The sequence below is a fragment of the Corvus brachyrhynchos genome, unplaced genomic scaffold (genome assembly GCF_000691975.1).
Source record: "Corvus brachyrhynchos isolate BGI_N302 unplaced genomic scaffold, ASM69197v1 scaffold245, whole genome shotgun sequence".
In the NCBI taxonomy this organism is placed as follows: Eukaryota; Metazoa; Chordata; class Aves; order Passeriformes; family Corvidae; genus Corvus; species Corvus brachyrhynchos.
The window spans coordinates 4,370,161-4,397,186 of NW_008238988.1; the positions used below are offsets into that span (position 1 = coordinate 4,370,161).

At 44.1% G+C, this 27,026-nt stretch overlaps 1 protein-coding gene across 13 annotated transcripts in view; it reads right to left on the reverse strand.

The window, feature by feature from the left end:
- KTN1 (kinectin 1) overlaps nt 1-26,763 on the reverse strand; it is a 56,283-nt gene extending 29,520 nt beyond the window's left edge. For 4 of the 13 annotated variants that reach the window (XM_017738861.1, XM_017738865.1, XM_017738860.1 and 1 more), the window contains exons 1-17: nt 26,672-26,761; nt 22,681-23,237; nt 20,945-21,082; nt 18,387-18,554; nt 16,041-16,171; nt 13,533-13,649; nt 10,950-11,090; nt 9,004-9,110; nt 7,511-7,643; nt 6,464-6,551; nt 6,007-6,173; nt 5,328-5,396; nt 3,738-3,775; nt 3,049-3,139; nt 2,711-2,779; nt 1,961-1,998; nt 1,756-1,846 (exon numbers count right to left, since the gene is read on the reverse strand). In XM_017738861.1, the coding sequence (XP_017594350.1) occupies nt 1,756-1,846; nt 1,961-1,998; nt 2,711-2,779; nt 3,049-3,139; nt 3,738-3,775; nt 5,328-5,396; nt 6,007-6,173; nt 6,464-6,551; nt 7,511-7,643; nt 9,004-9,110; nt 10,950-11,090; nt 13,533-13,649; nt 16,041-16,171; nt 18,387-18,554; nt 20,945-21,082; nt 22,681-23,203 (2,109 nt within the window). In that variant the 5' untranslated portion in view covers nt 23,204-23,237; nt 26,672-26,761. Of the gene's footprint in view, nt 1-1,755; nt 1,847-1,960; nt 1,999-2,710; nt 2,780-3,048; nt 3,140-3,737; nt 3,776-5,327; nt 5,397-6,006; nt 6,174-6,463; nt 6,552-7,510; nt 7,644-9,003; nt 9,111-10,949; nt 11,091-13,532; nt 13,650-16,040; nt 16,172-18,386; nt 18,555-20,944; nt 21,083-22,680; nt 23,238-26,671 lie in introns of all 13 variants that reach the window. The other 9 variants (XM_017738867.1, XM_017738859.1, XM_017738864.1 and 6 more) reach the window with 7 other exon arrangements.
- Between the last annotated feature and the right edge of the window lie 263 nt (nt 26,764-27,026).

Genomic DNA, 27,026 nt, shown 5'->3' on the forward strand with positions numbered 1-27,026 from the left:
GCTCCATACAATGGACTCAGCAGCCCTTAACAGACAGTATTTTAAAATCCTCCTCTATGATTGCTTTCTGTCTTTCTAAAGACTTGCTTGGTGCTTTACAAAAGTGAAAAGCAGGACACGTGCTCTGTGCTCCAGCCCCAAAGCCTTACAGGGAAAACACAAGCAGGAAGGGACAGCAACAGTGAGGATTAAATGCATTGCTCTGTTTTGAACCTGGTTTTTCCTTCTTTCATGTACATGGGAAAAAGCAGCACTTCCTTAGGTGGAAGCATTTAGAACAGCATTGGTCTGGTTTCTGTTTGGGATCAAAGAGAGGAGGCAGGGGAAAGAAGCAGTGTACATGATATTCATGCTGAGAGCACACTGTGGATTTCTGCACCATCATGATGATGATGATGATCTGTACTCAGTTCTCTATTCACTTCCCAAGAACTGCTGGAACTGCCTGCAGGTGATTTTTGCCATTACTCAGCACTGAACTGATTACAGCACATACCCATTCACAACACCTCCAAGGCCTTTTTCCTGGGTAACAGTTACTACAGAAACCATCACACTAAAACGATGCTCATATTCCCTCTCACATTCATTTTCACTTCACCTACCATTTTATAATGTTTCACCACACTGAAAGCCCTCAGAGTGTCACTAACTCGCAACTTGCCTGCTTACTCCAGCTTGCCACCTCTTCCCACTCTCCTTTCCACAGTTTATACACCTGTGACCCAGCCCACACTTCACTGATGACTCAGTCACCAGCTTTATTCCAAAAATCACCTGAAATTGTACTTTGTTTCCTACTCCATTAATAGAACAAGCTTCTTCCCTCTTATTCTCTGACAGCTTAGAGAAACTACAGAGCCTTGGAAAGGGACTCTCATCAAAACCTCTTTGAAAGTGTCACTTTAATACAAGAATCAAGTTTACTACCTGCTTCAAAGAGCTCCAGGAGACTCCAGAGGCTTCTCCTACAAAAGCATCCTGCCTCTGACACTGCCCACTCACTCTGTCCCGCACTAGCAAACTCCCCAAGGTGACAGTGGGAGGTTCAGAGGGACTGACCTCACACCAGAAACATCAGAAGAGCAGCAGCACCCACCAAGGGCTTTAAAGGAGTTAAATGGATGGAGTCATCACCTCTCTCGGGAAGCAGGGCTGTTTGTAACAGCCCAAGTTCAGAAGAAAAGGCCAAGGAGGCAGAGGGCAAAGAGGAATTAAGCTGCTCTCTGCACACACCACATAGAAACAAGCAGCAGCTTTGCTGTGCAGACCCCAGATGTCAGAACAAAAGCTTCAGCAGTTTAGCTGCAGCCTTATGAGAAACAATCTGGAAGGAGGCAGAATTAAAATAAGCATTTTTACATCTGCCTTGACAGCAAACAGAGGCTTGGTATGATAATCCAAGCAACAAAGGCTCCAAACAAGAGCACCAAGGCCTTGAAAGGCACATTTGTGGGTGGAATGCAGGAAAATCACATCAGTTTTTACTGTACAACCTCCTCTAACAGAATTTAAAGCCCTTACTCTCCACAACTGCAGACACGGCATTTAACTTGTGTTATCCCACCTCTCACTCTGCTGCACAGTCTGCTACTGGGACATCCCACATTGCTCCTGCCTTACAAACACAATACTGTAATTTACCTTAGCACCCAAAAGTCAGTTTTATTTCATTGTTCTACAGGTGCTTCACAACCTCTGGAGCCTGGAAAACTTACTGAAAACAAGCACAAAAACACCTGTTCTGTATCTTACCTTGAATTCTTCTTTTGTGTTTGAAATCTGCGTGAGTTCTTCTCGAAGCTGATCTTCAAGAGTTCTTATTTTGTCATCTTTTATGTGAATGCTGAGACACAGCAGAACAGTTAAACACGTCCCCATCCAAGTCTTACAAAAAGCATCATTGGAAAGAACATAACAGACTGATAAACATTGTTTATCAAATCCCAGAGCCATTTACCTTTTCTGCATCCTTTCCAGCTCATGTGCAGCAGCAGCCTAGATATAAAGAGGATTAACACAGACTTAGGATACATCACATGATTCAATCAACCTTTCATTCCACAATATTAAAAAGCTAGAACAACTCATTTGGCCTCCCAGCACATGACTGAAATCAAGAGTGAAAGGGGTAAGCTTGTCTGCATGCACTTTTACAACACCAATCTACAAGCATGCAATTGCACAAAGGGAATGATCTCCAAGAGATTCATTTGACAACTGGGATTATCTCTAATTAAACACTTCATTTCCACTTCTGTAATGAACAGACCACATAGCAGCAACAGAGGGACAGCATCTTGTTTGGCTCTAAAAACATCTCTGTGGTGAGGAAGGGGGGCTGTGTGCTTTGGAGGGGGTTTTGGGGGGGTTGTTTATGAATCTTGTATGCAAATGCCAGGCCTGCACATTCCCAGTGTTCACTCCTGTGAAGTGTCCTGCACTCTGTGTGCCTGAAAATCTAAACCAACCAAGCAAAATGCTTCAGTAACTTGGATATCCAAGCACAAGACTTTGCTGGTGAAGGAGGGGAAAGAATTAGTCCTCCCACCAGCTCTGAGAACACCAGGGAATCAGATATTAGCCCAATCCGGAAGCCTCACACCATTAATGTGCTTAAGCAGAGCTTGCTTAAAGCCAACAGATCTGCATTTGCATTTATGACAGAATAGATACTGGGAAGGGAGCAAAGTCAAAACAACTGCTTTACCTGTTCATTTGTCAGAGCCTGTAACTTCTGTACTTCTGATTTCAGGGAGAGGTTCATATTCTGTAAGACCTGGAGGAAGGAAAAAAAAGAAATATATATGCAGTTCATACACAGAGAGTATTTCACTCTCCAGGGTGACATTGCAGGGTATTTTTTGATGGAAAATCCTCAAGTTTCCTTAACAACAGCTTTCCCAGCATCTAGCATTGCCTAGAAAAGCAGACCTGTACCTGAAAAGGCTGTTTCTACACCCAAAGAGGGCAGCCTTGGGGGCTTCATTTTGTACAAGCAGCCAGCGAGCCTCTCCCTGGATCAGCTGGCACATGCTTTTATTATACCTTGAGCTCTTCCTCCTTGCTGGTTAAGTTGGCACGTTCATTGCCTAATGAGTCCTCCATCTGCTTTATCTGTTTGTCCTTCTCTGCAATCCTGCACAAGGGAGAAACAGGGACAGATCAGTACAAAAGACTCTTCTGGATGGAAGTGGTGCAGGAAGCATCAAGCTAAACCCAAAATACACCCTGGCCCTTTAGTCCAGCTCCTGCTCTAAATCCTGCTGACTGTACACTTTGGGTCCAAAAACTTTTCCATTTTAAATGTTGTCTGCTTGCCAAAACATTTATGAGACATTCCCTAGTTCTGAAACACAACTACCACCCAACCTCCCAGAGGAAGAACCCTCCTGGCACAGCCCCACAGCCCAAATAATAACAATTCTCATGGTCACGCACATTCCTGCACGCTGCACTGACCCTGCACACAGGCAGGGGTAAACAACAGAGGAGATGCTGCTTTCTCTGGAGCTCAGAGCTACAGCAGACTCCAAACCTGAGGCCAGACACGGAAGGGAAATCCATAGGAAGCGGTTTCCCAGCTCCCAGGTTGATCTCATGAGAAGTTGAAAGCACAGACAAGCAACATTTCCTTTACCAGTCCCTCCCACATGCTCTGCACGTGAGTGGAGGGAAGGTGGCAGGCACTGAAAGCCGCTAACACCTCCCAAATCCCAGAGGAAACAGATGCTCACACTTTGTGAAGTTCTTCTGCCAGGACTGAAGCTGAGGTCTGCAGGAGGGAAAAAAAAAATAAAAACAAATAACTGGAAGTAAAGCAAGTCAAAGAATCCTCATCTACAGTGACCAGGAATAGCATTTGTCTGCTTATTTTAAAACTGGCACAGGATGCTTCCAACAATTTCCTGGCTATGGAACATTGAAGGAATACCAGCACATACCAATGTCCTTTCCCCTCTGGCCTAATGCAACATGAAGGGAAGAAAGACCCCTGTTATTTGTCCTTCACTAGATTCAAACAAGCCACAGGGTTCACCAGCACTTCCCTCCCAGGAACTAAGTGCTTTATGGGACATTCTGCTGACAAACCACTCAAATGAAGAAAAAAGAAGAAAACCCTGCACAGTGTATCAGGAGTTGTGCTGGGAACAGAAACAGCACCATAAAAGCAGCAAGGGGCGTTTTTCCCTCTGGAAAAAGCCTGTCCCTGTGCTGTCACACACAACAGGACAAGGGATACCCATCACACTGCTTATGAAGGCCTCAATGGACCTCTGCAGACTGTGACAGAACTTCCATGTTCACAATTCCAGTCCCTCTTAATAACTAAAAGATATCCAGAGCAGGATCCAGTCCCAATTCACTTCTCCAAAGTGTCGTTTGCACATCCACTGTCCATGGTGGAAAAACTTCCCTGAATTTTCATGGCCAGTTGGAGCTACCTGGGGAAAGCACACACCTCCAACATGCTCCCGCTGTAACTCAGAGCTAAAAAGAAAAATTTCCCTAGGAATTTATTTCCAAAGCCCTTAAAGGACTGGGATGAGAGGAGCAGGCCATGAAGATGCTGTAAATCCAGAGTGGCTCTTCCCTCACTACTCTCCTCACTCAATAGGTTAAAGCACTTCAAGCAAAGCCAGATTTTCAGCCTGATGTCAAATTTAATCAAATTCCATCGAGCACACCCATGATTAAAAGAAGACTGCACCCACACTTGTGCCCTCAAAGCCTTTCTGAGCTGATTTCTGTGACCCTCCTCTATATGGAAGCAACTCCAGTTATCCTAAGGCTTTAGACAGTGTTTAAAACAGAAATAATGTCTCAAAACAACTAGTCAAACCAAGATTTTAAAGATTAAAATAACTGAGAAAGGCATTGTGCAGGTTTGGTGGGGTTTTGGTGTGATTTTTCTTTTTTTTCTTCTTCTGCACAGAAATCAGCACTAAAATGAACAGACAGCTTCATACAGTAGCTACCACAAGGGAAAAAGCACAATCAGGTGGTTCACAGGAGGACTACAGAAAAACCAGAAGAACCACAAGACAGAATTGTAGACATGCAAAGTTACAGAAAAAAACCATTGAAAAAGGTACCCTACCCTTTAGTTATAAATGAGAGCCATTACGGGAGAAAATAAGTGGATTTTCCCCCCCAAAAAAGAAAGAAGCCTAAAGTTCTAAAAGTGTTTAAGAAACATTAGAAAAGAGGATGCTAACAATTCTCTGCTTTCAGCATTACATCTCATACCCAGCTACAAAAAGTCTTACTTTTAATGAAAGTTCACAAGTCATGACTACAAAAGAAAGTCTGAGAACATGCTGTACCTGGGCTGCCATTTGTGAATGAAACTTCTGAAGCTGAGCATTCAAAGCATCATTCTGCTCTATCAGCTCCTTGTAAGAGAGCACAGAAAGAAAAGCAGGCTGAGATCTGCAGCTACTTGACCTCTGCTAGGATTAGCTTTTAGCCATGATTATGTTAGTAAGAACAGTTCAGCATTGACATGTCAGACACTTTACAAAAGATGCCAGTTTTTTCTCCCCACTACAGCCAACCAGTTAGAGTGGAAGCACCAGAACTTGTTCTGTATCAAGGAAAAGTATTCCCAGCTCCACCGTAATCCATCTGGTTTCCCTGAAGCCCTCAAGAGTTATGTCCACCCTGCCTCTCACCACCTGATGCCAGGAGGAGGGAGATCAACAAATATCAAAGGTTCATGGCTGCTGTCCCAGGGCGTTCCCCAGACCATGGACCATTTCACAGCTTGGGAAATGGGGTCAAGCACCTTTTCCTGACTTGCCCCAAGTGCTTCTCAGGTGTGAGGTGGCCCCACACCTCCTCACAGCACCACACAGGAGGTGTCACTTCACAAGCAGAGTTTTTTCATCCTTTATTCAGTGGGAAAGCTTTACTAAAGCAGCTTTTCAGGGATATTTCTGCGTTTCCACAGACACAAAGTGAGAGGAAAAACCCCAAACCCTTAAAACACTTGAGCAATACTACCTGCACCTGCATTTGCATGGAGTCCTCCTCAGAAGCTCTCTTTTGCTCAGCCTCCAATAACTGCAGCATCCTCTGCTCCAGCTGCTGTTTTGACACCATTGTATCAGTAAGTTTACTGTGCAAGCTCTGGATTTCATTGTCTTTGGCCACAAGCTTATTCTGCACATCTGTAGCAGAAATGTCAGGATTTTAATTCAGAAGTCAATATTTAACTTTGGGGGAAATCATTTTCACTGTAAACAGGGAGGCTGATTAGGAGCCTCACTCCAACAAGCCAAGGTTCAGCTCCCCCATCAGCATTCAGACTACCTGGGGTCCCAACACACACCTTCCCCAGGGTGCTGAAGCAGGGCTGACTCCACCTGAGCTTGATTTAAGACATTTACTCAAAAATGCCCTTTTTTAACAAATGGCAACAGCCAGCTCACTGCAGTAAGCATTATTCTGTGATACATGCCTTGCTGTGCTGCTTCATGTTCTGCTGTTCTTTTCCTGAGATAAGCCTGGATTTCTTCCCATCTTCTCTCTGCTTCCTGCTGCTGGACCTTCACATTGAAGAAAGAGTTGATGAAAAGAAGTCTAACCTTTAATTTATTTTTGAAGCATTCAGAGTGCTTCTCCTCAGTGCTATTCCCAAAACATACAGCAATGAAGTGAAATTGTTTCTTGTTTCCATTAGGGCACATCTGAGACAGAGTGCTCTGTAATCCTCCTCCTAGACTAGTTTAGCCTATTAATTTGAAAGGCAAATTGTGAACAGGATTTCATTATAGGCTCTTAACAGAATGGTTTCTGTAATATGAAAATGTAGCATCTTTGCCGTGATAGTTCAGAATTAACACCAGAAGCCAGACCAGCCAAGCACTACATAAATCTGCATCCAGTAATTAAAACATCTTAACTCTAGATACCAATTCTGCACCTGCCAAGGCAAAAGGCAGGGAGAACTTCTGGTATGTAAGATTTAATTGCAAATATTAAAGAAATAATGAGCTCTGGATTGCCATTCTCACCTGAAGACACTTTCTCTTCCAAAAAAAAAAAAAAGAAGCAAAAGACTTTTTCTTCCAAAGAAATTGAAAGAGATTCATCCAGAAGCCAGTCCACTTACATTTTAACTCTTGAAAAAGTATATTTTTTTTCAAAATTAAGCATACATTTAAGCAAAAGCACATAGCTTCAAATAAAAACCACACAAGGACAATGTCATCTGGATGAATGGCTCCAAAGTATCAACTCTTGTTGGAATTGTACTCTCACAGAAAGCAAAGTAAAAAGCTAAACTGGTGATGTTGAAAAGATATTTACCTGGAAGGTAGGTTTCACTTCACAGGGAGGTCTGTAATCACTCAAAACCCAGTGCACTGAATAAAAACATTAAATAAACCCCTAGGCTGGCTCAGCCCATCTGAAACAAGCAGCTAAAGCAATTCCCACACGCCTCACATCCCGGCTCACATAAAATCCTGAGCACAACCTGACAGGCAGAGAAAACCCCAGGCACCTTCAGCTGAGCCACTGCCTGCTCTGCATTCTTCTTCTGGAGCTCCTCTTGCTGCAGTTTGCTGCTCTTCTCCCCCAGCTCGTTCATCAGCCTCGCGTAGTCCTGGCGCAGCTTGTTCAGCTCGGCCGACTGCCTGAAAACAAACATTTCCACAGGGCTTTTCTACAACGAGCAAAGGCCACACAGCACCTACTCAAATGTCAACACCCAGTCCTGTATTTGCAACCAAAGGGCTGTACAGGGTGGGTTTGGGGCGTTTCCCCCCCCCAAACTGTTTCATCCTAGGAAAGGGATAAGGTACTCCTGGCCACAGCAGCAAAACACATCACTCCTGGCCATCAGCACAACTCAGTAGCTACAACCCAGGGTCAGAAACAAAAGGTCAGCAATAAGCCACAAGCACCAGTTCCTTGAAGAGGTTTGCAAGCTGACTGCTATGATTTGGGCAGGCTGATGTAAACCAGAGAGACTGAGCATAAGGAAAGGTCTCGCATTGAAATTCACATTCTCTTCCTCTTCCCATAAAGGATTATTGATCTCAGGCTTGCTCAGGACTATTCCTCCTGGACTAACTGCAGACATTTCTTCAGACTATTTGCTGCCTCCTGGCCTTGACCTGACTATTAACTTATGGAGGTATCTGATGCACTTTCTCGGCAGGGAGAGAAGATGTATTTGTTCAGCCCGAGGGAAGAATTCTAAGAGGCTCCCCTTTGTGCCTAAGCAAGTAAAAAGCATTTCACGTTTATCTCAAGTTTGCTTGAATTAAGGCCTTCTCAGGATAACTGTCTAAAAGATAATGATGCTTCATTTAAATGAACAGGGCCCCTAAAACCAGGGTTCCCACCCTTCTCTCACCACTTGACATTCCAGACTCCAACACTAACAAATATCTGATATCAAAGATCTCGTCAGTTTTGTCTTCTACACACCTTACCAGGGTGCTCAGCTTTTACCACAATGGACAAAAGGAGCAGCTCAGGGGCAGCCTAAGTTGCAACTTAACTCACTATAGACAAAACTTGCAGACACCTTTTTTTCTTGCTCCAAACATTTACACCACCAGCAGATAAATCCAAGTGCCACCCCAGCAGTACCAGTAACTGCAGGGTATTGATACTGATCTCTAAGTTTAGAGCTGCTGCTCTCCCAAGAGGTCACAATCAGCACCTCTCCTAAAGCCCCAGGGGAAGGATACACACCCTGCCAAAAACATTAACTGTGCCTGAGCACTGCTGCACTGTTTCATTTAAAGCCTCAGCATCACAGCCTAAAAGCTCAGGCTTCAAGTTGAAAAAAAGGTAATTATTTGCTCTGAAAGCCCTGGCTCAATGCAAACACCACCAGCTACCTGTCCAGCCCAAAACATTTGTGTTCCCAGCTTAATTACTAATTCAGAGACAGCCAAGGACTTGGAAACAAAAGGAGAAGCCAAAATAACTCTTCAGAGGAGGCTCAAAAACACCCAGAGTTCCGAGTAGCTGCCAACATACTTGCTCTCTATTTGATTGGTGGAAGTACTGACAGCATCTCTCAGGATACCATTTTCCTGCTTCAGGTGGCTTATTTCTGCCTCCATCTGCTCACGGAGTTGCTGGAACTGATGGGGAAACAAAGTCAATTCTGTAAAAGATTAAGCTAAGGAGCAATAAAAACAAAAAAACCCCAGCTTGTAGCAGTAGGTAAGATACCACAATAGTTTCAGTAAATAAAACTAAGTGGATTTTTGGGAAAAGGGGAGCTTTGTTCCCTCCTCACACATCCCTTCTTAAATTAAACTGTGCTACTGAGACCCTCATGCTCAAACCAAAGCACAGGTTTCCTTTTATATCAGTGCATCAACCTATTTATCAAGGCAACCTTTTTTATTGTTTAAAAGACTACATAAGTGTTACTCAGAATACCAATTGCTCAGCTACACAAGTTGAGGTATTTATCAATAACTGGGTATCAGTATGTTACTTTTCCAAAGGGAAATAAAACAAACGTGCTGTAAGTTATCATTAGAAGTTTACAAGCCTTTAAACAAAGCAGAAAAAGTAACAAAAAACTAAAAATACATGGATTATAGCATGCAAACTGCAAAAGGCATCTAATCTAATAATCTAATATTCTGATTTTCAGCAAGGTTCCAAACTGAGGCAGAAAGAAGCCCTGATAACCCAAGGTTCAGAATAGTGTGAACAAAATCAAAAGACAGGATTCAAAGGGAAAAAAAAATGGACTCTGCATATGCAGACAACAGCAGAGCTGGTCTTGGAGCCAAAAGTCTGCTCTGAAAATCCTCAGGGACACACAACACTCTTCCTTTATCAGTGCCAGTTTGTAGGTATGGCTGACACCGCTCCAAGATACCATTCATCAAGTGGCTGATTCATCCATGAGCATTTCTTACATAAAAAAAATCCAAATAAAAGTTTGTGTAACAACCACAGCAGCAGGGAGCAGTCCCCTGTAGGGCAGCCACCTCCAGCTCTGCACCAACAAATGTAACAAGCTGGGCCTTGGACGTTTATTGGGGGAGTCTTTTCCTTGCCTACTTCGTTTTTTAATGCCAACAAGAGAAGCAGGGGCACAAACCCCACAAAACTGGAAGCTGTGACCATTTTCAGCTCCTCTGCCATGCTGCAGCACATCAGCAGAGGGAGCAGGACCTGAGCACTGGATCTTTTGTATTTCCTTTCTCCAGCTCAGCCCGGCACTGCAGCATTTGCTAAAGCCTCCCAGGTGTGCCCAGGTCTCCATCCCCTTCCCCAGCCAGCAGCAAGACCCTCTAATTGTCCAGTTATTTACACAAGTTCCATGGAAGTTTCCTCTGCTCCAAAACTGCAGAGATGCTACTCTCCAAAGTGCCAAGACAGAGGATACAACATGAAAGTTGGGGAGTTCACATGTTGGGCTCAATGCTGTGACATGCATACAGAAAAAAAACCTTCTAGAATGGAATCTAAGCAGTTAAATTGGTATAAGAAGGGCCATTTTCCTTAGAAAAATCTCAGTTAAACTTTTTAATCTGATGGAACAAACCCTTCTAAGGTCACTCCATAAAGCAACTACAACAGAAAGTAACAAGAGTCTTAAAAAAATACAAGTGTCTGCTCTTCAAATATTTCCAGCAAAGCACTCCCCCAGGCAATGATATTTCATGTGTATTATGCTACGCCGTCACTCTGTACTATAATCTTCAAGACACTTATCTGCTGGTAAATGATCATCAGCATTAGTGGCTCCCTTAAGCTGGGTATTTCAATTAGATTTTACACTTTAATTGAATAACATTTCAGTAGAACACCAGAAAGGGAAAGTAACTAGATCAAGGACCAGCTGCCTGGCCAGCACTGGGCTTTACAAACCACAAAAGTCATCTGTGAGAACTCCCTGTCTTTTTTTTAAGTCAGAAAACTGCCACAAAGTTTTGCAGTGACTTCTCAGCATTTACCTTTATCTTCATCTGCTGAGACTCTTGGTAGCTGACGTGGATTTTGCTCTGGAAGGTGCCGTGTTCCTTCTCCAGAGCGTTGATGCGTTCTCGCATCTTGGCCGTGAGCAAACCATTCCTCTCCTTCTCTGCAACCAGCTCCTTGGGTGGGAAGTAACAGGAAAAGGGAAACAAATAATCCACTGCTCCTTTCTAAAGGCTAAGAGTCTTTAAGATAACTAAAAATACAGCAAGTGTGCATCAAAACCAAAATCAGCATTGATCTTCACTCAGCAAATTCACAGTATCAGACCAAACTTCCAAAACCTTATGATGATCCTAAATCATCATAAATCTCACATTTATTAAAAAGTTTACCAATTTAAAACACTGATCTTCTGTTGTCTCAAAGAGATGGGAGTCTTTTTTCTATCTCTGACCAAATCACAGAGTTCTAACAACTAAAACCACGGGTGTATCACAGAGGGCAGAGTTTAGATTTTCATCCCAAGTTTAGCAAAATGGAAGAACACAGGTAAAGCACCACGGCAAAATAGAGCACTTTAGAGCAAAATAATTGCTTTGTAGCAGGTTGCAAAGCCAACAGCTTTGCCACAGGAGATGGGCTATTAGTGCACTACAAAGGCCAGAGAAGCCCTGAATCCCACCAGCATGATGCCATATTATAGCTTTCAGATGAAAATACACATTGCTTTTTAATCTTTTATTAGCCAGTAATTCAACCCAGACACCTGAGAAATCCACAGAGCTGCTCCTCTGCAATATAAATGCACTTGCTGTAGTAAGCAAAAATATTAAGTGCAGCTTTCAGCAGCTCCCATCACACAAAAAGGAATTTCTACCACCCAAGCTTCAGGTGTTTCCAGCCACACAGCTCCTAACAGTGCCAGGGAGCCCTGACATAATTTAAGTGCTCTAAATTATTAGCCTGAATACCCTCCATCTCTTCAGAGTAGTTACAGTTTTTTTCACCTTTTAGTTTAAATAAGAGCTATTCTGTCTTGTAGATCAAACTCACTAAGACACTTCTGCAAATACAATCTAGACAGCTTGACACAAATCTTTCTCCATGTTATTTTTAATTAAGATGCAACTAAAAGAAGAGCACCAGGACACACTGCAGCTTTTTCTATCCCTACACCAATCCCACTACTCACTTGCAGTCCTCAGTAACCCAGCTACCCTGTCAGGGCAGAACCAGAGATCCTGGGAAGATTAACTTTTCACGAGCTTCTGTTTTGCCAAATACCTCTGAATCTTGAGGTACTCAGCTCTTGCTCTCATTTATCCCCTGTAGTTGTTATCTTTATCAAGATCCCTACAGGAATAGCTCTGCACCTTAAAGCACCTTTAGCTTTTGACGGTGCTTTCAAGAGAAACACATTAATTGGAAGATAAGAGCTTTTATCAGTCAAGCTGAGCTTTACCCTCGTTTATCCTGATACTTCAGCACTGCAGCAACTTTGCTGTTATCCATTTTCTCCCAGCTTTTCCCTTCCCCAAACCAGATGGAAAAAACCCCCTGATGACTCCTGCCTCTCTGCAGATCCTGCCTCGCCTTCACAAGCCCCACTTTGCACATGTTTTTTCCCCAACCACATATGCATTTCCCACACTCAGATTCCTTCATACATTCCCTCTGCTTCTTCAGCAGCAAATCCCTCTCTCCAATTTGATTCTGTAATCCTGAGGTAGTTTCTTTCTTCCCTCCAAACACATCACAAGCCCCTTCTCCGTAAGATTACATACTGACTGTCCCAAACCTCTTGATCCCACCTGTGAACACACACCTACCTGTGCCCTGCCAGGAGCTCACACAATACCCACTCCCTTCTCCCCTCCTCATCTCCCAAGGCTCCCAACTCCCGCATCCTCTGGCCACTCTGCTCCCATCTTTGCCCACCCAGCTTTCTGTGCCCAAGTTTTGTCCCACAATTCCTGAGTCTAATGCTCATGTGCTTCCAAACCAGCCAAAACACACAAATCCTTCTCCTAAGACTCTCAAATTCAGTCCATCTCTGCCTCACTATTTGTTCTACTTTAACTGTTTTCCTCTGAAACCTTCATAAAAAAGTGTATTTTCACAAACTAGTTTTGACAGTAATGCATCAGCATCCCAGTAAGTCCAAAGCAATCAGAGCTGCACCTCCAGGGGCTGAGCAGGCACATTCTGCACTTTCTGTACCTTCCTTCTTGAAGAAAACTGGTGATTGTTGTGCCTAGAAGCACTTAAGCACGTGAATGCTACAAAAAGGACCAAATTAAAACTGCAGCGCAGGAAAGACGTTTAATATTTACATCCATGAAATAGTCTCACAGTGGTGAAGGAAGTGCTTTTAAAGTAACCATTTGAAAAGAAAAACAGGCTCAGCTTACAAGTCTCAGTAAATGAACTCTCTGGAAAAACTACTGGAAAATACCTGTGCATAAATACATTGTAAAAGCAAACGTAGTGTCTTGGTAAGCCTTTTCAGCATAAATATTTCACCTTTTCACTTATATGCTCAGTAAACCAGCATTTGCTGGCTGCTAGTCCTACAAACCCCTGCTCCTCTCTATACCCATGAACCCCTCAATGTTTACCTGGGAGAGCTGCTTGCACTGCTCCTTTGCAACAGCTGCCTCCTCCTTCATCGCTGCGAGTATCTTCTCCTTGTCCTGGAGCTGGTGCAGAGCTGCAGCCGTCTCAGCCTTGCTGGCCTGCAGCAGGATGACATAAAAATAACCACAAATAGTGGCACAGCACACTAAAAGGCAGCAAAGCAAACCCGAGAGGAGGAAACACCCCCTCCTGCCCCCAGATCTTCCATCTGCACGGCGCACGTGGCACCACTGCTACCCAGTTATGCCACTAATGGATCCCATTTCACCAGGCAAGGAAATGCATTTTCAAGCCATGGAAACCAATTAAGAGGATAAATGGGCTCTTAAGGTGCTTCCCATTGCAAAAGAGCTGCTGTGGTGGCAGTGGGGAAAATAAAGAACAGCCATTAAGAGAAATAATGGGAAAAGATGCAGAGACACTGAATCAGTCAATAACTGCGGTTGGAAGGACTTCCAAGATCACCTGGTCCAGCCCACACTCAAAGCAGGTATAATCCAAGAACTGTAATTGCTTGAAATATCTCAGCACAAAGGGAAAAGGAAACACTAATCTGGTGTCTCCTTCCACTTCCCAGGAGAGCCTCCAGCTGATATAATTATATTTCTACTGGCACATTGACACACAAAGTTTCAGAGATACTCCAGGAAATAGACCTAAAAGAACAATCCCCTTGGTCCTGCCACTTGCATACTGGTCCTACCAATCAAATCAATGTAATAAGGAGCACAACTTCTACGTGTTTGTGCTCAGACTTGGCTCAGTGAAGTGTGATGGTTGCCCAGAAGGGTTGTGCAGTCTCAGTCCTTGAAGGTTTCAAGCTAGACTGGATAAAGCCCTGAGCAGCCAGTGCTGACCTCAGAGCTGGTGCTGCTTCGAGGAGGAGGCTAGACTACCTTCACTCAATGAAGCCTGATAACTGAAGAAGCAAAGAAGTGTCAGTCCCACAAATGCACTCCAGATTTGTTTGGAAATTCTTCTTTAGTGGTAATGTGCATGCCTGCAGTACAAAGACACTGTCAGGGACTTCCATGAGCTACAGAGAGAACACTGTTCACACTTCCACCTACAGAAACCTACATGTTTTTGTTGTGTACAAACCCAGGAACTCATTTTCATCCTAAAGGTTCAGCTTTAACACCAAACCTTCCTTTAACAGAAAAAAACACAGCAGGCAGGGTGGCTGCTAGAACAGGTGACACCATTCCAAGTGTAGCACTACTGGGTTTTGTCCTTGGAGGTTTTCAAGATGCAACTGCACAAATTCCTGAGCAACTTGCTCAGAATTCAGTGTTGGACCTGTTCTGAGATAGCTGCTGGACTGCACAACATCCTGAAGTCCCACCCAGCCCAAACTGTGTTGTTATGGTGATATATTGCATTAACTGGGCTGACACGTAGCCAGTTCTGCATTTCTGCTCTGGTACCACGTCTGCAGAGGAACACAGGACTGCCAGAGTTCAAGAGTGACATTCAGGATGTGACACAGTGACACCCACAGTGAGTCATGGCAGGGAGAAGTAGGTGTGTGCCCAGCAACAGGATGGTGAGCAATGGTCACAAACTAAAACACAACAAGTTTCACCTCAACGTGAGGAAGAACTGCTTTCCCTGGAGGGGGTAGAGCCCTGGAACAGCTGCCCAAGGAAGGGGTGGAGTTTCCTTCTCTGGAGACATTCCAAATCCACATTTCTGTGTCACCTGCTCCAGGTGGCCCTGCCCTGGCCAGGGACTTGGGGTGGCCTCCAGAGCTCCCTTCCAACCCCAAGGATTGTGTGATTCCGTATTGGTAAGATATTGGTGGACACCATTCTCTTCTGTCTTGACCACAAGAATTAAAAAGAACTGCCAAGCACTGGCACAGGTTGCCCAGAGGGGTTTTTCAGGCCCATTCCCTGACAGCTTCAAGATATCCAGACTGAACAAAGCCCCGAGCACTGTGGGCTGACCTCAGAGCTGTTCCTGCTTCAAGTTGGAGGCTGGACTACAAACCCATTGAGGCCCCTTCCAAACCTGAATTGCTCTACAATCCTATGAAAAATATCCAAAGAAGTCAGACTACATTGTATAGACTCGCAAAACACAGAATTAGCTGATCAAGTGCACAGCCACAGCAGCTTGTTCTGAATTTCTCCCACAGCTTATCCTATTTACACATTTGGGAAAGATCACTCCCGATAGTCAGCAGCCATCCTTCCCCGTGCCAACACACGCGCGTCAGCAGCAGCACACCTGCTGTATTCCTTGTTCTCCATGGCCATGCCTGCTCTTTCCAAGTGGCCAGAGCCACCCCTGGCATGGCAGATGGCAGCACAAAAGCATCAGACAGCTCATTCCCTGCATGCAAGGCAAGCACAGACCAGCTGGAGAGAGTCTTCCAAAGACAGACTGCCCAGATCACACGAGAACATTGACAGAGCTAATCTGACAGCACCTCTTCCACTTTCTGTTTGTTTAATAAATTTTGTCTGCCCCCCACAGTCATTCACCTTTTGCAAGAAATCATGAATTGCACCGGATTTTTCCTTTAACGCCTCCACTACACAACGGGCCTCATCTTCAGAGAAGACCATATTCTTCATGGATGTTACAAAATCCTTGAATTTTACTTCAGCATTCTCTGCAACACAGAAGGGAGGATTTATTTACTTTGGACTCCATACAGAATTATTTATTTTGCCTTGAAACAGCATGTGATGGGGTATCATTATGCATTATATTTAATTCCAGTCTGAAATGCCAAGAAGCAAGAGGTCATGAACATTCAGCAAAAACAACATCTCTCCAATTTAAATCCGATAACAATCTGCCAGCTGATAGTTTTGGGAAAAGAGAAAATCCCACCACTTTGTTTGCACAGTTGGTAACGTTTATAGTGTTGCTAGAAAGAAGACAAAGCATAACACAGATTTTGGAGGAGAAAAATAGCACAAATGTGAAAAACTGAAGAGTCCTTTCCAGGGTATCATGACAGTAATTTAAATTGAGCTCTCAATTTGGAGGACAGCCTGGCTGTACAAGCAATATGCACATGACAAGTTAATTAATTTTTAAAACTGGCACATTTTTGATTACAATATATGGAAGACAAAAATATTAACTTCCAAATTTAGATTGAGGGAACTGCAGCAAGAACAGTTCAGGAGTAGGAAGATAAATCAGTATCTTAGTGGCTGACCAAGTGTTTAAAGAGACACACACAAGGAAAGACAATTCAGCTGAACTATTCTCTAACAAAAAACACTGCTCACAAACAGGCTGCACGTAGACAGGTCATTAGGTGGCCCTCTGACTCTAGGGAACAGGAGCACAAGACCAAGGCATCCCATATACCTGTCAAACATTCACCAGTGCCCAAAACTATGTGAAGGGATGGGAAGAATAAAAAAAACCACAAGCTTAAAAGTGATGCTTGGTCAGAAATTGTCCCATAGATCATGGAGAAGGGTCTGGGTTTCTCACCACAGGTGCCAAACACGTCCCTGAAACCAATTTACACATCAAACCCAAAGATCTGTCTGAAAAATAAATGAACAAAAAAGCAGTGATGACATTATGCCCTGAAAGAAATTACCACGGATAAAAATTGCTGAATAATAGAGCAAGGGGAGGGAGTGCTGAGGAGTTCTAGCACACTCTCTCTTCTAGTCCTAAATCCAACTTAGTCTTGGCCACAGACTTCAGCTCACATCGGTGCTGCATTGACATCATCAGTGATGCTGTTACCAGGATTATGCCAAGATCCCGAGACCACAGTCCGGTGAGCCAGGAATCCATCGCAGCTGGGCCAGGACCAGCCTGAGCCCTGTGCTCCCTGAAGGCACAGAGACCTTGCCCTTGCATCCAAGGAGCTTACAATCAGAGCAGGGGGAGATTTCTATATCGGGAGGGCAAATCCCAGCTGACACAGGAGAATTAGGAGTTCATGGAGAAGGTCACAGCGTGCCAAGGAAATGAGAATGGACAAGTGCACGTGAGGGGCTTTGATGCTGCAGGACAGTAACGTGCAGCCACTGAACCAGAAGCACAAGAGGAGCCTCAGGAATGTGGGAATCCAATCAAAGAGCTGCCAGGAAGCTTTCCAGGGGGCATTTTAGAAGACAAGACTAAAAAGAAAGGTTCCAAAGAATGAAGTGAGTGACCAGACAACGCTGAAGAATCAGCCTAGCTACTCACAAATCTGAGGTCTCACCTCATGGCTCGGTATATCTATCAGGCTTTGACATAGTCAGAGGCCTATTTAAAGCTTCAGGGTGGAACACAAGGCTCATTAATCACTCCAGGCATTTGTGGGAGAGTATGAAGGAAGTTCCCCTGTCCCAACCAATTCCAACAGCACTGAAGGGAAAATTCGGAGTCTCCCTGGAAACTGCCAGACTCTCTCCACTGGCAGTCTGCTTCAGGTCACTCTGTATTGCACTGTGTCAGTCTCAGCTCCATGAACAGTCCTGGAGCATGCAGGCTGCACTTCCAGCCTCCAGCAGACTCCAAGAGCCTGTGCTGAACGCCCTGGGTTTGGAGTCCATCCCTGTGGGCAATGTCTGAACTCTCCACTGTGAACTCCCTTGCTGCATCTGTGTGGTCTGTGATCACCCCTGTGCTCACTGAGGACACAAAAGCCCAGTCAGAGCTGAAAAGATTCAGATGGCACAAAGCCCTTTCCACAGTGCCAAAGACAAGCAGAAATGAGCACACACAAGAGCATCCTGCTCTTTTGTTTTCCTCAAATCCTTTCTTCACATTACATCAGAGAGGATCCCCCTCCCCACACATCTTCCCTGTTGAGGTTTGCAAGCCGGCTATGCCAGAGACAGACTGAATCATCAGTTTCTTACCTTTATCTGTTTCATTCTTCAGTTTCTTGCCACTGCTCTTCTGGATCCCCTCATTCACATTGTGTTTTACAACTTCAACCGGCTCACGCTTTTCCAAAGTGCCTGAGTCAGAATTATCCATCAAAGGAATATAAGTAGTTGCTTGAATAAGAGGTTCATCCACCAAAACTGTAATCATAAGTCCATAGGATGGGTTAAAGCTTTGGAATAATTGACACCAACCTTTTTAGAAAAGGTGCCTAACATATTAAAAGTTGAAGTAAAACATCTCTAACCTCAACAGTTAATTATACTCTCTATTTCTATTATCCTTCACAGTTTAACTCATTAAAGCTCTTCAGGTAAGTCCATTAAATAAAGGTCTCTAATGCATAGTAATTTAATAGCTTCAATTAAATTTCTACTTCCAAAGCTGCCTTTTAGCATTTTAACAAGAAGACAAGAACCTTTACATTTTGACTTTCATTTCACTTTAGTGAGAAAGTTGCACATAGCATCAGTGAGACTGTTTTACTTGTGCCTGTGCAGGAAACCATTCAGCATCCCTAACATATAAGTAAAGTCTTTTGTCCCTATTCTGTTAAAAGCTGGTGCTGCACTGCCATCATTTTCATGGATTACATCACCTGTGAACTCAACCACTTAGGCAGAACATGCAGCAGGGGCAGCAGTCAAGCTTATTTTGCATGCAGACTCCACTGCACTTAATGAAGAGCTCTCATCTGTCAGAGCAGGCTTTGGGCACCATTAACATGCAGAGAGGTACCCAGGGCTACTGCCTGACCCCAGGTCTCCATTCCCACACCACTGGATCACCGTGGTAAGGAGCAGCCTCTGTCCAAAGAGCTCTTCAGCGGAGACAAAAGCAGGCAAGGGGAGAGCAGGAGTGACAGACCTGGGGCAACAGGTACAGCCAGAGCTGCAGCTGCTGCTTGCCCAGCTCCTGCTCCACACTGCCTGCAGGATGCCAGAGGCTGTGCATGGCCCAACAGGAAAATCACTGCCCCAGCCAGCCCAGACTGCAGGGCTGATGGACAACAGATGCCAGGCAGCAGCACAGAGAGAGAGGAGGAATTGGGTGAGATGCAGGGTTTTGGGCATCAGTGCAAAACAAGTATGCACTCCTGGCTGCCAGAGAGCCAGTTATAAAACACTCTTAAATTCTGGTTGCTGTAAAAGGAGCAGAATAGGCCAGATGGACCTTTTTGTGTCACCTGGTAAGAGCCTTTCACTTAAGCAGCCAGCAAACACCTGCAGGTACATTGCAAGCTCAGAAGTGAGAGCTCTCCTCTCGCAGAAACAGCCACCAGCTACTCCAGTTGCTATCCTCATATTTTTCCTTCCTCTCCTTATTAACTTCCCCTCCTTTCAAAACCTTTTTAATATCAATGAGACATTTTGCAGGATGAAATCCCCATAGTACTGTCTTGGCTAATCCTGATGTCCACCACTGCTCATTTTTGCTCTGTCATTTTGGAGAGGTGGCTTGAAAAAGAAACAGTTTGCATTCAAGTAATGCATAAGCTATTGCCCTGTAGCACTGACAGCTCAGCTTTGCTGCTGGCTGAGCTGGTACTGACATTTATTGCCACATACAGACAAGTTTATGGCCCCTAAAAAGTGCAGTGCACCTGCTTCCCATCAGGAAAACAATAAGCACATCCATAAAAGGTGATCACATCCTAAGTTCCCCATCAGTAGGCTTTTTCCAGAAATCATTTAGGAGTTTTTCAGTTATACAGGAACTTTACACTGCTTAGAACCCCATCCTGGACTGAACAGTGCCCACAATAGATCTACACCCTTATAACCTGACCAAAGTACAAAGGGAACAGTGGGGAACAGTGCCTACTCCAGGAGCAGCCCATCAGCTCCCAACTTCACAGCTGCCCCAGCAGAGAGAGTCCTGAGCAGCTAACAAGGTGGCCTCACAGAACTTCATGGTCAGCTGTGTCCAAAGCCAGACACAAGAGCACTCATTGTAAAACATTTTTAAAAAAGGAGAAAAACACACACACAGAGGCACAGTGAGCCAAGAGGACACAAGAAGCAGCATCTTGGCAGAGAACAAGGGATGACGAACAGTGAAGGCCTTGACAGCAAAGATGAACAGTTTGTGTTGGAGCAAGAGCCAGCCAACAAAAGGACAGTAAGAGAGGAATGTGGCCAAAGCAACTGGCTGAAAAAACTGCAATCTTGTTTGGGGCAGATGACTGCAGCAGTTCCAGACATGCCTTGCTCAGAGCAACTTAAAACCCGCTCAGCTTATACTCTAAGTCTGCACATTACTCCTCATTCAAGCATGGATGTTTGGATCCAAGAGAGCTCAGAAAGGTTCACAACATTCATTATCCCGTGCTCAGTGGTACCAGATGTTCATAAAATTTAAGAGTATCTCAGGCTCAGCAATCTTTCCTACCTGCAATTCCTGCTTTTTCAAATCAAAAGAGTTACTATTCTACAAGTTCCTTTTCCAAAGGAAGAGAAACTGAAGCATGGACAGCAAAAAGGTTTAACAGTCAGGTTTACCTGAACAATGTCACAGACTGAATTCTTACCATTATCAACTTTCTGCTTCTTTGCAGAGACTTTCTTCTTCCCTGACACATTTTCTTGCTTTATCTCCTGGTGGAGCAGCACCGGTTCTTGCTTTTTGGCAGGAGACACAACAGAATCAGTCTTACTATCTTGATCATCTGCAACAGACAATTAAGACAATATGCTCTTCTGTATATCCTCAGCAATACTTTTCAATCAGCAAATCTGTAATAACCAAAGTCTCCACTCCCAAGAAAACAAACTCACATCTTTTAAATCAGAACAAAGTTATTCACATATACATACGTACACAGACACACACACACACTTCCCAGATCAAGTGAGACCCCAAAGCACCAGGAAGGTTTAGCAGAATCAAGAGCCACAGCACCCAGTGATTTTTAAGACAGGAATCTCATGTGCAAGCAGAACACACGGCAATGCAAGGAACAGTTTAACAACTCCAATCCAGATTTCACTGTGACAGAGCAGACAGCACATGTTACCCATATTAGTTTCTTATTTAGAAGTGTACTCTTCCCTTCCGTGAACCCACTTGGGCACTTTAAACACACACCCCCAATAGCTACTGGGACTGTGAGAAGCAGAAAATAAGTGTTTCCCATTAGGGAACTGTTCTTTTTAGAAGCAGTTTCTAGTGAGAATTTTTTTATCATTTTGGACAGCCTGTGCTATATTAAGATTCTTGCCAGAGCTGACACGCACAGCACAGGGCTCTGGTGTCAGCTCCTGTAATCAAGGATAAGAGTTACTTGTGGCTGCCCTCAGAACTGTGCTTGCAGACCACGTTTTAACTGTGCCACAGAGATTTTTGGATAACACCCACAAACAAGACTGGATACTTTCTCTGTTGATAGTGGGGGGGGCCTTTTTTCCTTTTTTTTTTTTTTTTTTTTTCCAGAAAAATACAAAACCTACCACATCAAGCAGCAATGTCATTCTTTTTCCTCACTCCCTGTGTAAACCTGCTGTGCCTGCATCTCACAAGGGGATCAGCAAATATCTTGGGTTTCATTTCTAGAACTGGGTATTTTTATTCTTTTTTCACTTCTATTCCTAGTCAAGACAACCACACTGAGACATGTCAGCTGCTGAGGATATGGTCAAGACAGTCAGAAGTGATTTTGATGAGTTTTTGGTCTGTTCTAGGTTGGATATTTCAGTTACAACAGCCAGACCAGTTTTAGCATCAGTTCCATTCAGTTATAGAGGTGTAGCAGGCAGGCAGCAATGAATCAATCACCAATCCATGAATCAGCCACCAAACACCTCTCTGTGCATTAACCCTGAGCTTAAACAGTGATTTATTTTGCAGACTGCTATGAGGTTACTCGAGATGCCCTCCCTTATCAGAGCCACCACTCTTAGGACTCCACTTTTTCACAGCCTGACTCAGAACGCACCCAGCAAACATCTACTGCCTTCTCTCAGGTAATCAAAATTCTGATTGAGAGCAAAGCAGCCAAACCACAGAGCAAAGCAGAGGAACGAGCTACTCTGTTCCACTTCATTTTAGTAGAAGAAAGCAAGGACGGGAGGAGGAAAACCAGAGCACTGCTGCCAGATGAAAAACAGGGGGGAAAAAAGCAATAGCTTGTAAAAAAGGAGAAGGTTAGAAGGGAGCTTTGCCCCATAGAGATCAGGCAGAACAGTTGTGAGAGACACTCTGTGGCCTTGCAAAAAGCAGAACACAGTTTTGGCGTTCTGTGCAAAAAGCATATGCAACATCAGGTACCCATTCCATTTTTCTGCTTCTTCTGCCCAGGCTTCTTCTTAGCTGCTGTTGATTCAGATGGTGGAGTGGGCTGTTTTGTAACAGGGACTGGATCTACTTTCTTGCCTGAAGACTTGGATCCTTCCAAGTCCTTAGTTACATGATCATCTTGGTTGGCCTTGTGCTTCTTCTCCTTCTTCTTCCTCTCCCTGACGCCGGCGGAGGCCTCGGTTACGCCCGAGGGGACGGGAGTGACGTGCTCTTCATCCGTGCTCAGGGCATCAGACAGCTTAAAGTCCCGAGGGGCACTTTCCGAGTCAGACTCATGGATGTTCCCGTTCTGAGCCTCTTTCTTCTTGTTCTTCTTCTTCTCGGTTTTCTTTTTGTCAGCCTTGGTAGGTGGGAACTTTAGGTCCCGTTTCTGTTTGGCGAGGACTTCATCGTATAAAGTCTCTTTCATGAAAAGCCAGAAGAAGAGGAAGATGACTGTAATAACCACAGAAGGAATGAGGATGATAAAGTAGGTAGACTCGTAAAACTCCATTGTGCTTTTTCTTAGCTATGATTTCTTAAAAAACCTATAGGAGAAAGAAAGAAAAAAAGAGGAAAAATTAGGTTTTGAACAGGTTTTCCCTAGGTGTTATTTCCTCCACCAATTATAATAATAAAAGAAGATTTCTCATTGTTACAGAGTAGCCTTGAAGTAGCTTTAATAAAATTATCGAACTATATCAGCCATGGAACAGCTTCTGGAATCATTTACCACTTGCTTCAAAGTTGTTGGCCTGGATAGGAAGAAATGCACTTTGCCAGACTGCTGATCTGGGGAGAGAACAATTCCCTTCCCTTGCTTTCCTTCATCTTCCTCACTCTTCCTTCCCACGTGACTTTATGAAAGTGAAAGCTTTTGATTTCAGAAATACATGAGACAGCATTTTCAGAGGCTGTGAAATAAGGACCAGGGACCAGAATATGCAGAACACTGCCTTTTTTTTTTTTTTTTTCATAAATCAAACATACTGAATTAACATTCTTACCCTGGCAAGTGGGAGTTAAATTTCACCTTGCTTTTGTTCCCAGATTTATGACAGCTTCAGAAGTAGAATGAGGAGAAGACAGGAGAGAGCCCTGAATTTTAGTCAGCCATAAAGAATCAGATATTTTCAAAACTGTTTTTTGAAGTCTTAAAACCCAGCTTCACACTCATGAAAATTCCATACATTTATGGGGCAACAAGAAGATCTGTTATTTATTTTGACCATGTGATGGTATAAGACTTCCAGGGCACTTACACAGACCAGAGGATTCCAGAACAATTTGCTGAAAACAATATTTTTGTCCCAAGCATTACATTTATTGTCTTTTTAAAAACAGCAGGAACCACAAAGTTAAAGAACAGTCAAAACGACGTTAAAAAGCCTAACTTCAGGGTCAAGACATGCCAGATTTTCCCATTTCACACCTGATTGCTATGAACAGACCTGGATTTTTGCAGAAAGAATCCAAATCTTCTCCAGACTGTTTGTTCCAAGAAAGAAAAAAAAAATTTCACCAGATATTGAAAAAAAAAATCCAGACATAATCCAAACTAATTAGGCAATTCCCAATCCACCAACCCATCATAGGAAGCACATGCTACAACTACATTTTCCTGCACACAAGAAAAAATTACTCTTCAACTTGAGTGTCCCTTGGGACACCCATTCTCTTGGGAACAAAAGGCAAGGGATTTAACCCAGGTTGCTCGGAATATTTCCACTGCTGCTTGAAAAATGAAAACAGATGTGCGTACCGAGGGCACAGAGAATAAAGTCCACGAAGAAGCTGCATGGTGCAGGCAGAGGACAGGCTCTCCTTGCTGCTGGGCAGAAGATTTACTCATTTAAAGTTGTTTTACCTCAATTCCTGACTGTTTTGGAAGCTGCTATCACAAACTGGCTTGTGCCACCCTGCCACACTGGAGAGAGCTCGGTGTGGAGTCTGGCTCAGGCTCAAGGGGGAATAGTTGTTACATAGAATAATTTCTGGACAGAGAGGAGTTACTGTGATAATATATTTGTACAGTGCATTGAGTAGCACAGAAAGCAAGGATTGGGAACTCTAATTTGGCTATTAAGTTATCCAAATAAAAGACTAACACTTCAATACACTAATTATTCATCAGTTGTCTTAACATTAAGTCTCCTCCCAGTTTGTATTTATTTTCTGCATGCACGCAGCTCACTGAAAATTACAGGGTCTAAAATTACATCCAGCACAGAAAGTTTTGGAAGGGTTGAGAGGGATTGGAAGAAAAGCTTGTCTTTTGGGGAGAAAAAGCACAGATGCTCAAAACTAAGCTGGAGCTTTCAAAATGATTAATTACAGCTACTTGATAAACCCAGCTCCCTGCACTAAGTGATCTAATATTAGTCATCTTTTAAAGGAAGCAGATCTTGAAAATTTGTCTCAGCCAAAGTCAATATTGAATGCTTAAGGGGGGGGGGAAGCTAATCCCCAAAGTAAATATGTAATTAAGCAGATTTCTCACAAGTGTAATTAAGTTGATCATTACAATACATTACTGCAACAGTTACAATACCCAAGCACAAGGAGCCCAGCTCTGCCCTGCTGCTGACACCATGCACACAGCCAGCCATGAACTCATGGGATGGACAGTCACACCCTGTCAGTCCCTACACATTTCCCAGCATCTGACACCAGATGCTCAGGTCAAACCACAGGCTCAGGGTAACATGTGCTGCTAAAGAGGTTCAAGGCTCAAAGGTCAGGAGGGCACAGTGGCCATCGCGGCAGGACATGCTCGCACAAAGTGGTTGTTGCTCCGAGACCAGAGAGCAGAGACGCATTTAAAAGCTTCAGCTGCTTCCAGAGGAGCCATAAATACTGAATTACAACAGCTAGTCTGGGCGGGGAATGTGTGCTGGACTAGCTGAGGTCTGATCTCAGAGCGGCACAAGCAGTGCAAGCTCTGCCGAGCCTCTGTCCCCCACCCTGCTCCCCCTCCCTGCACTTCACCAAAAACGGGATCATCTCCCAGATCTGGAGCATGACACTGCAGTGATGAGGTCCAGCGCCTCTCCAGGCTCCATTCCGGCTCCTGTCCCCCTCCTGCTCATCGGGGCAAAGCCAAGCACAAGCCACGTGAACCCTTCCACCCCAAACACTAATCAGAGGCAGGTAGATCTGATCTCTGAATGCCATACACAAATCCAGTTTTTCACATGCAAGCAGGGTCCAAAAAAACTAAACCCAAATAAAAGTCTCAGGGTTTAACTAGAATTGATTAAGCACACAGGAAAGACAAGTAGAAGTTCTGCTCTGATGATCATGCACTAATTTCTCATCTCAGCCCAGCAAGGGTATTTAAAACTCATTCAAGGAGGATCCCACTGCTGCTGGCTCTATGCAGAATGACAAAACAACATCCATCACACCACCCCCTGTCAAAATGTCTTTGCAAAGAGGCATCCTTGCCATGGGGTAAATTGGCAGTATTTTGGTTCACACACAGTTTCCAGTTGTCCTCTGACAATCTACAATTACTAAAACAGTTCCATCATTCCAATTGATATTTCTGTATTACACTGACAAGCCATCTAGGAAAAAAAAAAAAATCTATGGGGGGGGAAAAGAATTCTATGCCATGCAAAAAGAAACAGGATGAAGAAACTCATTCTGTTAAAGCAGCAAAAAACAACTGCTACATTGACACACCTTCACCCACCAGCTTAACTGCTCCATTTAGTTTTACCATCCCGGTTAGGAGACACCCTCCCAAAAAAAAAGCTTTTCTCCCACAGAAATGCTGCAATGGAACTTTTACCACTTGCAGCTCCCTCAGAGAACTCCCCAGGGCGGCTGCACCAGCTCCCCACCCACCCAAACCCACAATCCCAGGCAAGGCACTCCCAGTAGGAATCACACTGCATTCCCCCTCTCCCTGCTGCCTACAAGAGGCACAGTGACTTTAGCTACATTTAAATTTCAAGGTATTTGGTTAAATACTCACCTTTCACTCGTATTTGATATTTGACCTGCTCTTGATCACGTTTCTTAGAGTCCAGCACCCGTGCCAGGCTCCCCCCTTGCAGACATGCTCCTGTCTCACCCGTAAATTCCAGACCTCACAACATCCCTTTAGTCATTCTGAAAAAGGGGAACAAGCTGCATCTGTCCCAGGCCGTGCACAGACCCAGTTACTGTTCCCATCCCGCCTTTAACAAAAGAATTGCACTTTTGTTCCCTAAACAGAGCCCGTGCCACAGAAAAAGGACTATTTCTGAACTCCAGTGTGCTATTACTGCTTGCACCTGACTTCCCCTGCCAGTTCATGCTGCCCTGGATTTTCTAACCCACCCTCTGCC